Source organism: Eublepharis macularius, chromosome 10 (assembly GCF_028583425.1).
Source record: "Eublepharis macularius isolate TG4126 chromosome 10, MPM_Emac_v1.0, whole genome shotgun sequence".
Taxonomy (NCBI): Eukaryota; Metazoa; Chordata; class Lepidosauria; order Squamata; family Eublepharidae; genus Eublepharis; species Eublepharis macularius.
In genome coordinates this window covers 67,513,396-67,533,290 of record NC_072799.1, presented here as the reverse complement: position 1 = coordinate 67,533,290, position 19,895 = coordinate 67,513,396, and the positions used below count along the sequence as shown (strand labels likewise).

General features: G+C 39.9%; 1 protein-coding gene across 4 annotated transcripts in view; it reads left to right on the top strand.

The window, feature by feature from the left end:
- Positions 1-19,655, top strand: part of NEK1 (NIMA related kinase 1) — a 51,171-nt gene extending 31,516 nt beyond the window's left edge. For 3 of the 4 annotated variants that reach the window (XM_054990404.1, XM_054990403.1, XM_054990407.1), the window contains 15 exons: positions 1,086-1,163; positions 2,549-2,644; positions 4,265-4,417; positions 5,307-5,369; positions 5,695-5,926; positions 7,139-7,291; positions 8,515-8,679; positions 9,373-9,493; positions 9,619-9,722; positions 11,254-11,471; positions 12,635-12,789; positions 15,097-15,296; positions 16,885-17,018; positions 17,236-17,368; positions 18,452-19,655. In XM_054990404.1, the coding sequence (XP_054846379.1) occupies positions 1,086-1,163; positions 2,549-2,644; positions 4,265-4,417; positions 5,307-5,369; positions 5,695-5,926; positions 7,139-7,291; positions 8,515-8,679; positions 9,373-9,493; positions 9,619-9,722; positions 11,254-11,471; positions 12,635-12,789; positions 15,097-15,296; positions 16,885-17,018; positions 17,236-17,368; positions 18,452-18,471 (2,025 nt within the window). In that variant the 3' untranslated portion in view covers positions 18,472-19,655. Of the gene's footprint in view, positions 1-1,085; positions 1,164-2,548; positions 2,645-4,264; positions 4,418-5,306; positions 5,370-5,694; positions 5,927-7,138; positions 7,292-8,514; positions 8,680-9,372; positions 9,494-9,618; positions 9,723-11,253; positions 11,472-12,634; positions 12,790-15,096; positions 15,297-16,884; positions 17,019-17,235; positions 17,369-18,451 lie in introns of those variants that run through there. The other variant, XM_054990406.1, reaches the window with a different exon arrangement.
- Positions 19,656-19,895: the final 240 nt, after the last annotated feature.

Here is a 19,895-nt window from a genome sequence, read left to right as displayed (position 1 = left end):
CCTTCTAGAGAATCCCATTGGTCTGAGAAGGAGAACTCCTCCTGCAAGGATTAGCCACTCACCCCCCCCATCCCTTCCTCCTTCCCCCTCCCTTCTGCCTCTGCCTGATTGTCCCTCCTCCCTTCCCTCCCATTTGTGGAAAAAATACAGAAAACAGTGTTTCTTTGCTTTTCCTTAGCAAAATAACAGCCCAGCTGTAATTACTGAAGTTTACTGAATTAATTCGGTAAACTAAAGTTTGAGAATACCAAATCTGATTCAGTATTCCCTTTTGAGTTCAGTATCTTTAAAGGAATATTAAACCCAAATTGCACATTCCTAATATACAGTATCACGAGGTTAAATAAGAAAAAAAATTAACTACTATGTCCTAACTGGTGAAAACCACAATATGCCTGCCGAGGTACACAAAGTCTTGTGGTAAAGGTTGTCAAATCGGAGGAAATTTCCTCAGATCAAGATTTTTGATGCCTATTCTTGTATCTTCTGTCTGAGACTGTCAATATACTTATAGAAGATGGTGGTTTAAAATCTCACTTAAGGCAGCACTAATTTGAGGAACTGTCTTTGACCATTTGTTGCAAATACTTGACCCACTGCCTATCTAAGGACCACAGAAGATTTGTTGTCTGTTTAGACATTTTTACGTTACGATACTTGGCCCATATTGGGGGGCCCTGCAGGCTGTGCTGAGGGGGAAAAAATCAGTTCCATAATAAGGTGTTAAGTAAAGTTGGGAGTTTTTGTGTTTCTAGCTTGCTAATTGAACACATGCTCCTAATATATGAAACAAATGTTAAAATTTAGAATTGAGACCTACATAGATACTGACCTTGTAAATTGACATTTTATATTTGTAAACCATTTTGTTTTTGCCATTTAGGATTAATACATGGGAATTGCTGTGCAATTCCCACTCTCATTTAATTTATTTTCCTCATGGTTATAAGTTATTGGTAAGTCCATTGTAAAGTCTCATAGAGCTCCATTGCATGTGCAAGGTAAAATTCACAAATTAGGGTTATAGATAAAGTGCCCTTTTCTGTCACTTTGTAAATAACTATATCATCACATTTATTTTGTAGAAAGAAGCTGGTAGTTCTCCTACACATGAATTAAGTGAAGAAGCAGAAATAAGGCGTAAAAAAATTGAAGCACTAAAGGTAACATTGAAGGAGGGTGGTTATGGTGGTAGAGACTTTGCTGGGTTGGAGTCAGAGAGCTGTTAGCAAAAGGAAAACAGCTGCTAGTAATACAAAATTGCTTATGATGCCATGATGAATTGAGAGTTAACTCTGCTGGTATAGGAGGAAGATAAGCACAAGAAGATAGGTGCGGGTAATGCAGTGACGCAAATGGAGCTTTGAGGAAGAGACTCTTCCACAGAGAACAGATGGAAGAGAGAATATTATTAGGCAGAAAAAGAAAAGATGGGAGGGTTAATAAAGGGGATTGTTCAGACAGAAATGGTTAACAAGAGGCCAGCTGCATTATGTGAAAGGCACATCTTGTCTAGTGTGCTGCTTCTAACAGTGAACAGCCATATACATCCACAGCAGCAGTAAGCAGTGTAGGAAAGCAGCCAGTGGTCTTCCCCCATTGCATGTCGCCCAGAAGCTGTTTTAGCAAACTCCCTCTGCACATTGAAATGCCATTTAGGCATAAACCTTAGTAACTGTGAGAGAGTGAATGCCGTGGGAATCAGAATTTCTTTCAACAGCTAATATACCATTGTTACCGCTTTACTTAATAGTAAAGCAAGTGGCCCTCAAAAGTATATGCATGACCTACCTTGTTGCTTATTTAGCAAATTCTTAGCCAAAGTATTACTTTGCTTCATAACAGTCATTCTTTTGTCAAACTATAGAGGAAAGGAACCAAAAGAGCCATGCGGAATGTGCAAAATGTTGTCATCTGTTCAGTGATGCTTTATTCATGTGATGTGACGTGAAATACATCAACCCACTTTTAAGTTGCCAAAAAACCCTTTACTAAATGTTTCATTTCATACTGAGAGTCTGCTGTTATCTTGTGAAATTCATTTTCTGTTGATCAGCTGCTCTGTAAAATACCGTTCTTGAAAAACAAATTTTAAATAAAAATTTATTCTTGAGTCAAAACATCGTTTTTGTTCGCAACACGAAGGAACAGAATGATAGTTATGCTGCTAAGCTACGCATACTTAGTAGCTCATTGGCTCCAGGGGGTTCCTCTGTATGAAGTCAGGTTATTTCAGGTTCTTCTAGAGGAGAGGAGAGATGGGAAACAAACCATGTAGCTCCATGAACAAAACCTCTAGCACTAGCAGAGGCACACTTCCGGATTTAGTAGCACTCTTCTCACACAATTCTATTACCACAAAGTTAAACATAGCTTTTCAGTGCAGAAAACACATTCCGCAACAAAATTTTAGATAATTGGTGATAAACACAATAGAAGATATGGAGAATATCAGAATTGATTATTAGAATAATAGCTGAGGTTTTCATGGAATTCAGAAGTTGATCCGTGTGTTGCTAATAGATTGCTTTTTGAATCATGTTTCTAGGCACAAGCCAATGCCCGGGCTGCAGTCCTAAAAGAACAGCTAGAACGAAAAAGAAAAGAAGCTTATGAAAGAGAGAAAAGAGCTTGGGAAGAACATGTGAGAAATGTTATGCTTTTGCTATCTTTGTATCTGCTAATGAGATTTTTATGAACCAGCTTTAAATTAGGAAAGCTTTAAATTAATGGTAGCTTCAAAGGTGCTGATGTACATGTCCTCAGTGATGCCTCTTTCCTTTAATATGTAATCAAAGTGTTTTATAGTATCCTATAGCCATTATTAATGGTGTGAGTCCTCGCCCTGAGCTTAGAGTACAACCCACACAGTATTGTGACCTGGATAAATACAATCTAGATTACAAGCAATATTATGGCTATTCAATGTATGTACAGCGCCTTCCCTTACCAGATTCCTGACTGGCTTGGCATGTTTTCCCTCTAACATCAGAATAATGTACTGTAAAGTGCTCCTCCCAACTAATTCCTGGGGAATAGGACTGCTGAGAACCTTCCAGCATTGCCCATACGAACATGACAGCCTTCCCTCTTTTCCTACTGACAATAGCACAAAAACTTTGCTGATAGCACCATACTACTCAAGGACAGAAGAAGCTGAGAATTCTTTGGCATGTGCATGCTATTCTGGGTAGACCTTGTTTGGCTGAGTTATAATGGACAGCTACAGAGCTTTAAGCAAGGTGTAACAAGAGAGGATTTCTAATAAAATGCTCTGTTCTTAAAGCTATAAATACTTTAGAGGAGCTTCAGTCTTTGTTGCTTCAGGTTAAGCCTTTCTTCACTTGTGTTTCATTTACCTGCAACGAACGGAACAGCACACACAGCCAGATCTGTGCTTCTCAGCAGCATTTCCTGCCTTGCCTATGCAAGCCGCTGTTCTTAGAAAGTAAACTGCCTCTTCGGGAGAAGGAGCTGCTGGAACAAATATGAAAGAAAGGCTCTGGATGAATGTGCAGTTTCGTTATGCTTAAACAATTAGTTTGGCCATCATTCAGTACCTTCTATATCCTAAGGAGATGAGAAATGTTGGATTGAATAGGGTGTCCGTATTGGTTGGTAATGAGCACATTTCATACTTTTTCTCCCCTGAAATATTAAACTGTTTGAGAGTGGTGGCAAATACACTGAATCTGCAAGGTTTGAGTTTCTTGCTAGCCTCCTTTCTCCCAAGTCCTGTGGCTCCCAATGGGGATTTGGTGGAGATTTGCTATGCTACATTAATTATAGGAATTTCTTCAGTTTGGCACAAAAGATTCATATTTCGTTTATGTTGCAAACCCTGATGCAAAGGGAGCGAAGACATTTTCCATCCTCCTTCATTACCATTCTAAGCAGAGTTGCACCACTGCAAGTCATCTCCATTATCCTGCGAATTTATTAGAAGGGCGGGGAGGGGGCGGTGCCAGAGTTGGTGGTGATAATGGGCAACTATGCTTATAGAGCCCTGGCTGTATTGCCTTTTTGAATTTGTAATATTATATTGATTGTGATCATATCCCACTCCAAGTTAATGTACTATGATGAAATAAATAATTAATTTATAGTAATTTAAAATTGAATCTGTGATAGAACATGTTCAAGCATTCTGGCTCAGGCCCTACTGTTTGCTTTAAGAAGACGAGAAAGCTTTTGCATCATCACATTTTTGAGGTAACTACCACATGGTTATGTTATGATGGGTATATTTATATTCTGCCTACAGCTAGTAGCCAAAGGGATAAAGAATCCTGTGGGAGCTGCAGAGTTAAGTCCCACACATGGCAAACAAGAAGTTGGAGGTTCTCCTACAAGGCTATCAAAACCCTCTTCACCTCAAATCATATCCATGACATCAGCTTTGAAGGAAGTGGGTGCGGTAGGTGGTGGCATTGTGATCTTTTTTCTTCCAGGAAATTCTGTGTATCTCCCTACTTCTCCATTTTTTTGCTCACAATGGGCCTGTGAGGTAAATTAGGCAGAATAAGGCATTGGCTAAATGTGGCTATAAGCCCAGGGCAAAGTCTATCCCTGTACAATAGTTTTCTATTACTATTTTGGAAATTATTTTCCAAAGGAAGTTTAAAATAAGAAATACCTTAAAGTTCACATGTCCTATACATAAAGGATTCAAATTTTCAAGATTATACCATCTGAGCCTTTTTGTCTGACTTCCCCTCAGGAAAAAACTTGTCTTTCCAGACTTCCAAAACAAGGAAGACCACCCAGCAGCAGCCCATTCCAGGCCGACTTGGGCCCAATCCGAGCCTTTTCGAGCCCATTTTGGGCACAAAACAGCCTGGATCAGGGCCCAAACAGCCCGGATCAGGGTTGACACGGCCAGGATTGGGCCAGTGCCAGGCAGGGGAGGGTTCTCTCACCCTGCAGCGGCCGGTTCCAGGCTGTTTTGGCTCATATCTGGGCTGTTTTAGCTATTTTGTGCCCATTTAGGCCCCGAAACAGCCTGGACCAGGGCTGAAATGGCCAGGATCAGGCCGGTGCTGGGTGGGGGAGTGGTCCCCCACCTGGCAGCAGACAGTTCCAGGTGGTTTTGGCCCCAATCCAGGCCATTTTGGGCCCGTTTAGGCCCAAAAGTGACATCATCATGCAGGAGCGCGTACACGTATGTAGTGGGAGACGCACCACCTCCTCCAGAAAGTTAGCCCGAGTGAGAATTCCCTCACCTCTTTCCCCAGAAAAATGCCCTGTTTCTAGTGATTTCTGTTTTCACACAGTATTTCAAATTGTCTTATCTCCTTTATTTAAAGGATGAAAATGCTGCAGTCCCTCAGGATCCTTCTACAGAAATGAAGCCTGATGCAGCTGTTCAAGTACACTTAATTATTTGGACTTTATATCTGTTCTTTTCCTTTCTTAAGAGTTTAATTAGAGAGCCAGTTTGGTTGTAGCGGTTAAGAGCGGTAGGACTCTAATCTGGAGTTCCAGGTTTGATTCCCCACTCCTCTGCCTGAAGCCAGCTGGGTGACCTTGGATCAGTCACAACTCTCTCAATCCCACTCACCTCACAGGGTGATTGTTATGAGGGTAATAATAACACACTTCATAAACTGCTTTGAGTGTGACTTTAAGTTGTTCTGAAGGGTGGTATATAAGTATAATTTTTGTTGTTAATTTTAAGATTATTCCCTGTTTCAGAACAAGCGGGAAATACTCCGAAGACTGAATCAAAACATTAAAGCACAGGAAGATGTGAAAGAGGCAAGTGATCCTCAAGGCTCCTGTGAGGTTGCTGTGGCTGATGAAAATAACCAGCCTCAAGAAGAAAAGTGTTTGGTTTTAGTAGATCGCAAGAAATGGGAGGCCGGGGCTCAACTTGTGGTTCCTCTAGCTCAGTTAACAATGGAAGGATCCTTCTCAGGGACAGAAGGTAAAACTAAAATATTTTTATCTAGAACATATTCTACTAGTGTTATTTAAGTACCTAGACAGTTTTATTAACCATATAGGGTCCTTGTAACCCATGTACCCAGAATAATGAATTATTCAGTCCTAGCTTAGCTTGGCTTGCATTTAAGGATACAAGCTGCTGATTTTAGTAGCTTGACTAGAACTGATCTTCTGTCCCCTTTGTCCAAAGGGCTCTATTCATGAGTCCCTGCCCACTCCACCAATTATTCTACGAAGCCTAGACAAGCAACAGTATATCACCATCAGAAGTAAATAAAGTGAAGATCTATCATGATATATAGTATCCAGCTGTTAGCAACTCAGTATGTGATTATATTTTACTATCTTTTTTTTTTTTAGAAGTATGTGTTTTTGCTAATGGAATTACCACACTCAACAACCCGACTGCGTTTATAAATCTTGAATTTCTTTGCCATACTATTCACCATTCAGCATTATACAGGAGAGCCCCCTCTAAATACCTCTTACATTTCTGCTCATCTAGCTACTTGACACCTCTTTAGGAAGGTTATGTCTAATTTTCCCAACATAAAATGAATTGATTGTGTTTTTGGCAGTTCAAAGCTCCTGTATATTTACAGGAGCCAGTTAATCTCTATCAGCATATCCCTCCCCAAACAGAGTGAGACTTTCCATTTTACTGAAGAAACATCACAAAGAACAATAGGCAAGTTTAATTCACAGTATGTTACTGATAAGTTCTCTTTAACATTTCTGTGTTGTTAAACACCTTTTGAGTCAGAAAAACTGAGGGGGGAAAACTGTAATAGCTGGTAGCTTTTACATTCTGGTTGTCAGAGGTTCAAAATCAGTTACTCAGTATTTTTTTCAAAGATTCTGTGAATGCAGCCCTTAATCTAGATGCATTTGTACTGACTGAAAACATTTGAGTTTGTAAAAAGTGATATTGTTCACATCATTATTTTATAAACACGTTTACAGGTCTTTTTGCTCTCTAAAATGTGAGAGACAAAAAGACTTGTAAACATATTTATAAAATAATATTTAAAAGATAAAGGATATTGGGCAAAGGCTTCATATTTGAGAGATAATTTGATGATGGAAGTTCTTTATTTACAAGTGGTTTTCCTTTGTTCATTGAAAATGCAAAAAAAAAAAACCTTGATAATTTTTTGAGTTTTGTGCTAATTTATTAAATATTTCCGTACAGCACAAACAGTTGGGGAGGTTATTAAGCTAGATGTTGCTGAACCCCAGCGAAAAGTCTGGGGCAAAAGTCCGAGTGACTCAGTACTGAAGATACTAGGAGAGGCTGAGTTGCAACTTCAGACTGATCTACTAGATGACTTAAGCATTACTAATGGTAAGGAGAAATTGAAGTTACAAATTTTATTTAAAACTTGAATAGGGGCTTAGGTTCTGCATTGACTTTTCTCTGTGGTTTTGTTTGTATGCTGGTAGAACTTGGATGTGTGTGTGTGTTAGTGTGGAGAATAAATTTAACTAAGGCTTTTCTTGCTGCACTTTAATCCTAGAATTAGCAAGGCAAATCTGGTTATGATGTCATAACCCCCCCCCCCCCCTAAAATAACAAGACATGAAAACAGAGATTAAAAGGAAAGTTCTGTGTTGAGATTTATTATGACACAAAATTCAGTAGCCGTTGGAATAACTACTAGGTCATATTTTTCTTTCTTTCTCTTACTGTTCCTTCAACCCAGGGGTCTCAAACAGCTGCTGAGAGTTATGTTTAGACCATTAATAAAACCTACCCACATAATATTAAAGTTTATGCAGTTTAGAATGTTTCCATATTTCTACCACAGCAGCCAAAAGTCTAGTGGCCCTATATGTAACCCAAACTGAAACGGGAAACCTCCTACTAAGAATATACTGAAAAAGCCAAAGCTCAAGGAGGTGGAACAGGGGTTAATTCTAACACCCTCTATACATATATCACTTGTCAATAACAATGTAATATACCACACAATGTCTGTCTATTACAATTTTACTTCATATAAATACTCATATTGTCCGTTTTCCCATTCAATTTACTGGGTGAAACATCCTTCGATTGTTACACTACATATAACCAGTCTCATAGGGTGTTAGAAAGGGTGTTATAAAGGGTGTTAGAATTAACCCCTGTTCCACCTCCCTGAGCTTTGACTTTTTCAGTACGTTCCTATATGTAACCCATCAAGATCATATTTTTAAGACACATTCAGTTGCTGAAGTATTTTCACTGTTTAAAGCTTGACATCGTACCTTAAAATTAATTGTCTGTCCCCTGCCCAAATCTCTGGATTTTTATGAAGCCATTTAAGCCTGCCATGCAATGTATTTAGCCAGTTATTAGATATATAAATCTTATTTGTCTGAGGAGGTGACAGTTGTGGTGAAGCAGATTTCTTGACATTTATAAAATGACACATATGAAACAGTCTGTTTTCACACTCTTTGAAAAAAGCTCGCCCCCCCACCCGAGAGGTACTTGATGTTCATGAAGAATTCATTAAATCTCAGCTGTTCACTTGTTTTAGAGTTAAGTTTATTAAGTGACAATAATGTATTACTTTACTGCAGCAGTACCAAAAGAAACGTTAACAGTCAGAGATAATAGTGAACTGAAAGAAACAACTCCTGGGGAAGAGGAATCACCTGAAGGAGGTAATAGTGAGACAGTAACAGCCGCAAGCGTTCCTTCACCGGCAGTCATGCGCTTTTCACCCGAGCCTGACCTGATGGATGGTATGTCTTTTTCATAAATCTTGAATAAGTCAAAAGAAGGGGGCCTGCATCAAGGCAAAACAAAGACGGAACAGCAAACAGTTCAAAAGGAATAATTCTGTAATAGTAAGTAACCCGTACAAGTTTCGTATTGGCTTCGTCCAGGAGATCGTCAGAATTCCTTTTAATGTCTATTCCGTATGTGTGCTTATTGCATATACGGAATAAACGTTAAATGGAATTCTGTAGAGCCCCCTGACGAATGCAAAATGCATAGGGGTTAAGTATTCTTTTTGCACCATTTGCTGTTCCTTCTTCCTTAATCCAAGATTTACACACACCTCCTCCTACCTTGCAAGAAACTAGAAAAGTTATTAATGGAAGTCTGATAGAGACTTACGATGTACTGGTGTACTACTTATGACCAAAACATGACATGCATGGCTGTGCTGAGACTGTGTGTGTACGAGCTTTTTGCAGTTCCAGAATTGTCTCAATTTTTGGCGTCAGTTCCTTGCTGCTTGCCAGTTATGCATCTCAAGCCTTTCAATTTTATATGTATTAGAGGATTTCCCGAAAGTTCCCCCTCAAGGCATGGGTGTTTGTGCACAACAAGGGCAATATGCCTCTGCTGAACTTTTAGGAGTTAACAAAGATGCAGATGAAGCCTCTGGCCCAATCCTTGTTTCTCACCTTGGTGCACTGCTCCCTCAGAGCCTGATGATTTGGAAACTGAATTATTGGAAGAAACCGAAGCAAATAAATGCAAAGCAAATGCTTTCCCTGTTGCTGAAGAAGTGTGGGTTAAAGAAAAGGAGGAGGTCAAGACAACAGTGTGAGTCAGTCACCCTCTTTCCCCCTTTTATATTTCTTAGAGTTTAGCGATAAAAGTGAATTTTCAACAGGCTTACATTTTGCTGTATTACTTAACTGTTTACTAGCTATGGTGATCTTTAACAGGCCACAGGACCACGCTGATAGTGACCAGCATGACAACAGTGAAGAGCCAACCACAGAGGAAGGGATATTTAAAAAGGTGCCGTTCCATGATGAGGCGTCAATAGGTCAGCAGTGATAGTTTAACCCTCTCTGTCCATGCATAAGTAGAACTCCCTAACCCCCATTTTATATATGACTAGTTCAGACCCACATTTAAAGAGGAATCGCCGTCATATTTAGTTTGGGCCCCTATCAGCACGAGCCAGGCCTTTATGAAAAATGACCCAGGGTCAACCACTGACTTGACTTAGGAAGGTGAAGTTAAACCTTTGATTAGCCTTATCTCCTCTGAAAGAAAATATTGGTGCAGCTGTAAACATTTTAGCAGGGACATGAAGTTACTACATGTAACTGAATGATAAAGTAGGGGGTGGGAAACTGACAGTACAGCCTTCTGCAGAATTACTCCAGTCTAAGCCCAGTTATATTTATGAGCTTAAACTGTAGCTAACTCTGCATAAGATTGCACTGCAGAAATGGTAAGGAGGCAGGTAAGCATTCTGAGATATTTACGAGGACTTTCAGAGCTGCTTGATACATTCCTAGGGTTGGACCCAGACTAAATGTTCTACTAACAAAAGGCACTTCTTTTGTTAATTCCTGTCTTCCACTGCAGTCCATTTTTCTCCACCAAAATGCTGCTCCTGGAGAACATGAGACACTTAAGAATTGCAAATTTGCAAGTATTGCAAATGCAGTTTACATGAGGAGCAAATTAGGGATCTGCACAGGAAGGGAAAATTGGTGGAAACGACACCTTCTGTGTAGTTAGCAGAAAATTTAGTCTGGATCCAGTGTGTACATAGAGTGGGTATAAAAAAGCTTAATAATTGGCGGTATCCTGCCATTGTATGCATGGAACTCTTCACTTTCCCAGTTTTCCTTCAAATTTGCAACCCCTTCCAATCCCCGGAAAGATTATTTGCAGGGTCCTGGAGATCACATGGAAGACCAGCTGTGCAGGTTGAGCTGGATGGAGGAGGAGGAGGTAGTAGTAGTGATGAAATTGCTTCTCTTTCCTCTTCTGTAAGTGCGCCTCCTCTGAGGGAAAGGGGTTTATTTCATCTTTTTGCTCCTCTTAACTTCAGCCCACTGGCCTTTATGGCTGCTTCTCTGCACTGATCTGGAACGCCAGGAATGACCATTCCAAGGGCCAGAAAGAGTTCCAGGGAATGAGAAGAATGTAGAAAACTCTTGTGGGCCCTTCTGGACATGAATGGTCAGATACCACCTGATGCAGATAGTTTCAGGTGGGCAACCATGTTGGTCTGCAGTAGAACAGCAGGATTTGAGTCCAGTGGCACCTTAGCTTTGACTCTTGAAAGGTAATACCCTGAAAATCCTATTGGGCTCTGAGGTGCCACTGGATTCAATTCCTGCTGCCTAATGCAGTAATTTCATTTATTCTGGTGTACCCAACTTTTATTTCAGTCAGCAGTTTGAAACCAGGGAATCCCAGGAGGAATATGGTGTTGCTGTATGTCAGATTTCTTTGATAACTTTTGTCATTATGATCACCATCTTTTTAAAAATGAAACTTCCTGTAGCATTAACAAAACATATATTTTGTTGAATTACTGCTTTTTATCATGCCAGAGACTGGTCTGGGTGATCCTTTGCAACATGAGCCCTTTTTCCAGAAGGTGGCACGGCATCAAGCAATACTAACAGCTTCTCCAGTTCTATCTGCACAGTCTTCACTTGACGATTCTCTTCCAACAAGGTCACGCTCTGTATCACCAGAAAAGACTAAAGGCAAACATTCCCTGTTGATAGGGCTTTCTACTGGCCTTTTTGATGCAAACAATCCAAAGGCAAGTGTCAGAATCATAATATTGTGGCATATATATCAGCACCACCTACAGCACTGTGTTAAGAAATCTTATCATTGGAAATGGACCCGCTTTGTTTTGTATGACTAGCTGAGTCATAGAAAATACCATGAGAATACACTGCTTTGAGGATCGCGTCAAACATTACAGCATTCCTTGTACTTGTAAGAGATAGCGTAGATCTGGTCTGGTAATCGTCAACAGTTGTGTTAGCATGCCATGTTCACACATCAAAATACATCTCTGTGAGATTATCGCATGTGACAGTAAGACCGAGGATATACACTTATACAAAAGATATACACAAAAAGCAATTGTATAGATAATGTTGGAAATGGGCTAGTTTAGAGAGATTTTTTTAATGAAATTTGTAAAAATTGCGTGACAACCTCTCTAGTAACGAGGGAGAATTCACGATTTTAGTGTGGAAGCTGGACAATACATCTGTGTCTTCTTGTGTCATCTTTGTCCCATTCCCTCTCCACCCAGAAACAGCACAAGCGCCTCCTTCTGCAAGAAACAAATACGTTGTTTTTCATTGTGCTATATTTTAACATTACTATGTTAAATGTACTGTTTGTAATTCTAAAATATAAAATGGTTTGGCTCCATCACAAAAATTTTCACTTCAGCTAGAGCTCTTCTGGAAGTACAAGAAAAAGACCGTGGTAGCTGCCTACTCTAAGTCAGATTTATTGTATCGTCACTTGCGTTTCTGCTTCCACAAGATCTTACGCAACCACTTTCTGGGCACTATAATATAGAGGGAGGAAAGTGCTGGATGTTGCACAAGATCTTGCACAAGCAGAACTGCACTAAGTCTGTTTACATTCCTGCTTGCGCATTGCTGGATCCAAATCAGAAACTTGGATGCTAACTGTATTTTCTGTTGAAGAAGATGGAGAACAATTTTGCCAGCTGTGGCCTCCCACTACAGACCCCACTTTATTGCTGGGAGGGGTACTCTGTTGATGTCTAGGAAGAGAATATCAGGGAGCATTGCAGGACACTGCAGGAGAGGTGGCTGCTAAGTTCCCTTAAGTGCCTCTGTGCTTGAGTAGCATAGACTCCTGTCTGCTATTTTACCTTCAAACCACGAAGTTGTTTCTTCTGACTCAATCCATTAATGCAGTGCTTCTTTACAGATGCTGAGAACCTGCTCTCTCCCAGATCTTTCCAAGCTGTATAAAACTCTAGTTGATGTTCCCAGTATCGCTGACATGCAAAATCGAGAGAATCTTGAAATGGATGATATGGAAGATGAACCTATCAAAGGAGGCCAGTCTGACTCAGAAGATGTGTGAGCGCAAAAAAAAATTGCCCCAAAATATTCACATAGAACTTTAATTATAGTTCTTTAAAATATTATTTGGATGCAGTGGATATCTGGGTAGCGTGCTTTGGTACCTGTTATTGGCATTTTTCCACAGGGGAACAAAATTAAGAGTAATGCTACGTTGTGAACTGCAAAGAAAATGGAGACTGGGAAATGTGATGTCTAGCTACCATTTCATCCACAATAGCTTCAGTGTTTGTGAGGTGATACTATCAGGGCTTTTTTTCAGCTGGAACGTGGTGGAACGGAGTTCCGGCACCTCTAGAAAACGGTCACATGGCCGGTGGCCCTGCCCCCTGATCTCCAGACAGAGGGGAGCTTAGATTGTCAAGTGGCACGGAAGGCAATCTAAACTCCCCTCTGTCTGGAGATCAGGGGCAGGGCCACCGGCCACGTGATTATTTTCGCCAAGGGCAATTTAAACTTTAAAAAACTCCCCACTTTTCCAGCTGACCCTAAATGACGTCATTGTGCAGTCCCGAGTTCCACCACCTCTTTTCCCAGAAAAAAAGCCCTGGATACTATAATGGTTGGCTGAGCGATCTCAAAAATGTTCTGATGTGCAATGAGGAAGGTTAGTAACAGAAATTAAAGATTCAGTATAGCTGCTGCAAAGGAAGTTGAATACTCATTGCCTTCAGAGGGGGAAAGATTGAGGGCCTATACAGAGAAGAAACTGTGTGACAAGAGGCAAAATAGATCTGTAAACTGTTGAGGAGTCAGTGTTATCTAGAGCTATCAAAATTAGCTTTAAAAATCTCCTTAAAGAAGATAGAAAATCTTTCACTGCAATGTGTTCAGTTGCACAGTCGCTCTTGGACTTCTTAACTCAGATACAAACTCCTAAATATTCAACAGTCAGCTCCTGTTACTTGTTTAATCCACACAGTTGTTATTCGATAGGAAGTAATACTTTGTTCCATACGCTTCGTATCTGTTATAGGAAAATTTCCGTTGGGAGGAGAGTTACTTCTGCATACTGACTTTTAAAAAATAAGCTTCGTTTAGGCCCTCTTCCAAATAGTCCAGGCATTTCATGTTTTCAGGCTTTGAGACTTTCTGCCCTGTATCCTTGCCACAGAACCTTTTGTGGGCCGAAATGCGGGATATGTTCATCTAACTTGTCTTACCTCTAACAAAAAACCTAAAGTCTTACTGGATTATGCAGTGCAGGTGGTTTTCAGTCCCTCTTCTCTCGGATTTAGTTTGCTTCCATTCGGGGTGTTTCCCTGTTGTAGGCTTATTACCACTGAAGATGCATTTGCAGCAGCAATGCAGCCCCTGCAGTTTCTTCTCCTCCAGAAGACTCCCAGAAGACTTTTTTCCTGGTTTTTTAAAAAAATCAGCCATAGACATGTTGCTGTAGTGTTACAGAGTTATACCTACTACTACCAATTTCTCTAAAGCCCTCTGGCAGTGGGGGTGGGGGGAAGCACTCGGAGATGAGAAAGGATGATGGCCCAGGATATGGGTGAGGAAGTTCAGAAATCCTTACCTTCCCATCCACATCTGCTTGGATGGTTCCAGAAATACCTATCAAAGAAGATACCAGGAAAGCAAAGGAGGGGAAACAACAAGCAGAGGTGGATGTTGTGTGGATGCTCCAACTCCTCCCAGCTGCATTTTGAGTCCTGGGCAGGGGACACAAATCATCCATGTGGAAGCAGCCTTAAAGGCACTTTGACGGCTTGCTATTCTCAGCTTAAAAAGCTTCTCTTACCTGTCTTCTCTCTGTCTTCCCTTTCTGAGCATGCTAAAAATCCAAAAACGACTGTCGTCGTATCTTGCAGTACAGATTACTTGATTAAGTTCCTTTAAAAGAAAGAGCCCTATCGGTTTGGGGGATGGTTGGCCATACTGCATCTGAGGGCAGGGGTCTATGGAGTAACTGAATTTAGCATCGGAAATGTACGCTATTGGGTGTCAAGCTGCTCACCATGGCTAGTCCCATGTAGCACATGGATGTTGTGATCACTTGGATACTTCCCATGCCAGTGTCAGTAGCGCAGGTTGGGAGAGAGACTCTTGTGGTAGGTATCAAAAGACTAGTATGTTATCTATGCAAAGCTGGAGCAGCTCATGAAGGAAAACTTTTATGTCCACAGCCACCTACTAAGAGGTGACATGTTGCTTGGCCTTTCAGAGACCCTTTGTCTTAGATTAGCTATAAATTATTGCTACTGATAAACAAGTTTTGCGATTTTAGTTTGGACATTGTAAGAACTGTCTTTCTTGTATTAGATAACGGAATAGTGATGTTTTGCCTTGCAGTATGTTCGGGGAGGCAGACACTGATTTGCAGGAGCTTCAGGCTTCAATGGAGCAATTGCTTAGAGAGCAGCCTAGCGAGGAATTCAGTGAAGAGGAAGAAGTTACTTTGAAAGTGGAATGCCTTACAAATGGAACAGAAGTGGATGAGGATGACAACAATCCCAGTAGTGAAAGTCCTCTTAATGAAGAATGGCATTCAGGTATACTTCTGTCCCAGTTGAGAGTTATGATCACACAATGATGACTTTGAAAGGTTTAGGGTCAAATTGGGTCTTCAGTTTGTTCACAGTCTAAAATATCTTGGGTTGTTTCAAATGAAAACTTGGAAAGGCCAATTACCAGAACGGATGCAAATAATGTACATTAATGGATCAAGTCTACTTTTGTTTGGTACGAGTTCTGTTCAGCATTAATTGAAGATGGAGTACCTGTGCTGTTAGGTAACATCGCTTTTAATGCAACAGTAAGCAAGATTTAAGACTTGCACACTGATGTAGTATGTGAAAATAAGCATCCCTGAGCTAGGTTCAAAGATTTTTATTTAGTTCAGTGCTCCTTTGGAGGGTTTGCTGCAGTTCCTCGTTGCTAATGGTTCTCCAGCTGTGGGTTGGAGGCTCTGTTGTGTCTCTGTCACAGGTAGGTCAAAGGCCAGGAGAGAGGAATAGGAGTGAACTTGGAGAGGTGGTTCAATGGCAAATTTAGGTTTCTCTCTCCATAATGTGTGAAATGACAATGAGATATAGCCTGTCACTCAGTAATACTCTATTTATAATACTCTTGTCTGTAAATATGAAAAATATTAACATGTTCTTTGCCAACATGTATTGTGCGATTCTTTCATGTTTGGGTGGGGCCAAGTAGTATGGAGTTACTTTGTGTTGTCATTGTCTCTCCCCCCGTCATCAGCAAAGAAATTTAGAAATGGGGTTCCACTTTCGAGGACTGCTGTTCAAAGCTACACACCCACAATATGCAGTGCATAAGTTCATAGGCAGAGGGTGCCGTTGTACAATTCTCTGTTGAATGCCATGGAAAGATTGCACAGAACTAGTTGTTTATTTTATTTATTCCATTTATAATACCGTTTTTTCCCAATGGGGACCCAGTGAAGCTTACATCATTCTTCTCCATTTTATCCTCAAGACAACTCTGTGAGTTAGATCAGGCTGAGAAGGTGGTGTGTCTGGCCCAAGGTCACCCAGCGAGCTTCCATGGCAGGATGGAGATTTGACCCTGGGTCTCCCCAATCCTAATCAACAACACCTTAACCGGCTCACCGTGCTGATTCTCCTAAGTGTGAGAGGTTGCTGTGGATCTGTCCTACCTTACATCTTCTGATTTTTTCATTTTAGGTTCAAATCCCACTTCTGCCATGAGCTCAGCAGGTGGCCTTGGGTAAACCACTCCTCTCAGTCCCAGCTGTATTGCAGGAATAATGATAACATTGCCTTTATTCACTGCTCTGAGTAGGGCACTAATTGTCTAAAACAGTTGTATATAACCGCACTATTATTATTTTGCCGTAGACTCTCAAGGTTTTAAATACTATCATGGGGCTAATTGACACTTGCAGTTGTGTCACCAAATTTTTGTGTGGAGAGAAAAAGTATTCCTTTGACCAAAAAGGTTATGCTGGGCATCCTGGGACAAAAGCCCATGTGGGATGGAGGCTGTATTAAGAGAAATTTGGCAAACTTCAGGATTCAGCCCAAGAAACATAGAATTGCAGAGGAAATAGAATACTGAACAACTTTCCTGTTTCTTTTTCTCCTTTTGTCTTTTTTAAAGACAATAGTGATGGTGATAATGCCAGTGAATGTGAAGAGTACGATAGCGTGTTCAGTCATTTGGAAGAGCTGAGATGTAACCTGGAGCAAGAAATAGGCTTTGAAAAATTCATTGAAGTTTATGACAAATTAAAGGTTTGTGGAATAATCACAATGATGAACATTTCTAGTAATATATCCTTCATGGCACTGTGTGGATCATGCTTTTTGGACTAGAGACCAAGCTTATTTGGCCTGTGTGTGCCCTATTAGTTGTCTTGATAATCTTATAAAAAGGGGTCACAAAAGAGACGAAGGAATGTTAATTTTCCATTTATTTTTAAATAATACACTTTCTGTCTCTTTCTCCTAGGCTATACATGAAGATGAAGATGAGAACATTGATATTTGTTCAACTATAGTTCAGAATATTTTGGGAAATGAACACAAACATCTATATGCCAAAATTCTCCATTTGGTAATGGCAGATGGAGCTTATCAAGAAGGTAAAATAATCTGGAATGTGTTTGTATACAGGATTATTTATTTATTACCTGAATATGGCTTCCCGAGCTAACTATTTGCTTTCTTTGGCCTTTTCTGGCTCCCAGTCCCTTATGCAACGTGAAAATACCCAAGCTGGCATGTTTCAAATTTTGCAAGTAAACACATTAAATAGTACATACAGAATTTTTTCCTCATTTTTTAAATCTACCATCAGACTAGCGTGGCAAGAAATCAGACAAAGTCAGTCCTCATTGTCAATAGCACACAACTTGCATGCTTTGACAATTCCAGTAAGAATTAACACTCATTTTGAGGTGTTGCCAACAAACTCACAGTTGTCACACAAACCACAATTTCTGTCAACCATCTTTATTGAAATGTGCCTATATGATAAGAAGTTATTTCCTATGTGCAGCATTCATACATGATTAAAATGAGTGCATGAGTTTGCTGCAGAGGAAATGTACCTCGTTGGTCATGCACATCCATCTCTCTCTCCCTTTTCTCTTCGGAACAAACTGCGGCGCAGTATCCCACTTTAACAATGCTGATTCTTGATTTGGTCCAAATTTGAAAAAAGCTGCTTGCCACAGCCATTTAAAACTGGGTTAAATCTAATCATATCATTAGTGTTACTACTGTATTAATATGGTGCTGCTCTGTGGTTAATTTCTGAAAAATAGAGGGTGCGTGAGACCAGTAACCAGTCTCTCAAAGATATTTAAGATATAAGATCACTATCACTAAAACTGAATGCATATGATCACTATCAGTAAAACTGGTTTTATTTTAACACGTTAAAGATTTATGTTCTGCAGCTTTAACATTCATAATTAAATTGAGCAGGCTGTTCATAGTTGGGAGGGGCGTGGCGGTCTTGAGATGTTGCCAAATTAACAGTTGTACAGATCACAGTTTCTATGAATTACTTGTGCATGGGAAATGTTACCCTTGCTATAAGTTTTTGTTGCTTTTATGGGTTTTTTGTACTTTTAAAAGCTGAATTTGTTTCAAAAGTAGATACGTTTAGTAAATTGTTTTCCTCATTGTACTAAACATCCCCAAATCTTCTTCCTCTGCAGACAATGACTTGCCTTTTTGAAATTTCAAGCCAAATGTAATTGTATTGAACAAAATACATACACCTACAAGACACAAATGGGAAAAGAACAGTTGTTTTTTGGGGCAGGCTTTAAAAGCTTGTTGACGGCACAAAGGAGATGGAAAAACTTGACACTTCTCATTGAAACGCTGTTTATAGATTTCCTTTGACACGTATGCCCTCATTTCAACAGATAACTGGAATAGTTACATTTCTTCTAAAATGTTAACGCAAATAATAGGCTGACTCAGAAGTGATTTAATGTTTGAAAGAGTATCATGTATGAATAAGTCCTTTGCCATATTAGCTGTCGCCTGTTTAAATCTTCAGTAGTTAAAAGAACAATCCAAGAAAAGGCCTTTTTGTATTCTTTGGTTTAAAAAAGAATCCTGAGTAGTATTCCTCCCACTTTTACAGCCTGTACTGTGCTTTCTGCTCAAGGTTTTTTTTTCCCCCGCTGCTCAGTAGCAGTTTCCTTGATCTTAAAGACGCTATTATATGGAAGTCATTTTCAATGAAATTGGCGGAACATTTCCATTTCATGTATGTTTAGAAACAGTACTTTACTTGATTGTGTGTGTGTGTGCGCACACACATATGTATGCCTGGGTCACATAACATTTCCTCCTTCAAATCAAAGCCAGTAGTGTGTTATATTGAAGACTTGATATTTCTATCAAATGTATTAAAGAATGACTTGAGCCAGAGAGTGCTTCTACTACTTTCCTTCTATAAACAATAGCAGTTTGAATGGTGAACATCTCTCTGTTGATAGCAATGCATACTGGGACAAGCCTGCTGCTCTTTTGTCCAGTAATTGGGACCGTCACTGCAGTGACAGAGATAAAAGTAAATACAAAGGTTGTGTTATTGCTTTGAAAGAAGATATGCTTCTGGTGGAACAGAGAGGAATTTACTTTCTGTGTTACTCGCATGGGCTGTTTCAGAGGAAGGGATATTATATGAGGAAGAGAACAAATTCCTACAACATGATAAACTACTTCTATTACGCAACTGGTGAACTATTGGCAAGCTAGGTGGATCAGCTGTAATGTTTAACAATCAGTTATTCTGTTGGAAGAACTAGCTTTACATTCTCTAGCTAACTGCCAGGAGGAAAGTATACAGATACGAACTTTCAGGGTTTTTTTTAGCACTAAATGTTTTGTTTCTAACCACGCAAAATAAATGCTTGATCTTTTTGTATAACTGTGTGGATTTCTTGATTTCTACAATTAGATGAATTTTCCCATACCTTAAAGGGGAGGAAACCAACATTTAAATGCTCTTCCCTTTTTATTTAAATCAAGTTTTGAAATTTGACTCTGATTTTAGGGATGACAGCATTGGGCTGAACCTGCTTATAATCTTATTTAACTCACTAATAGCAGTTGGAAATGATAAATTATTTGCAGACCATTTTA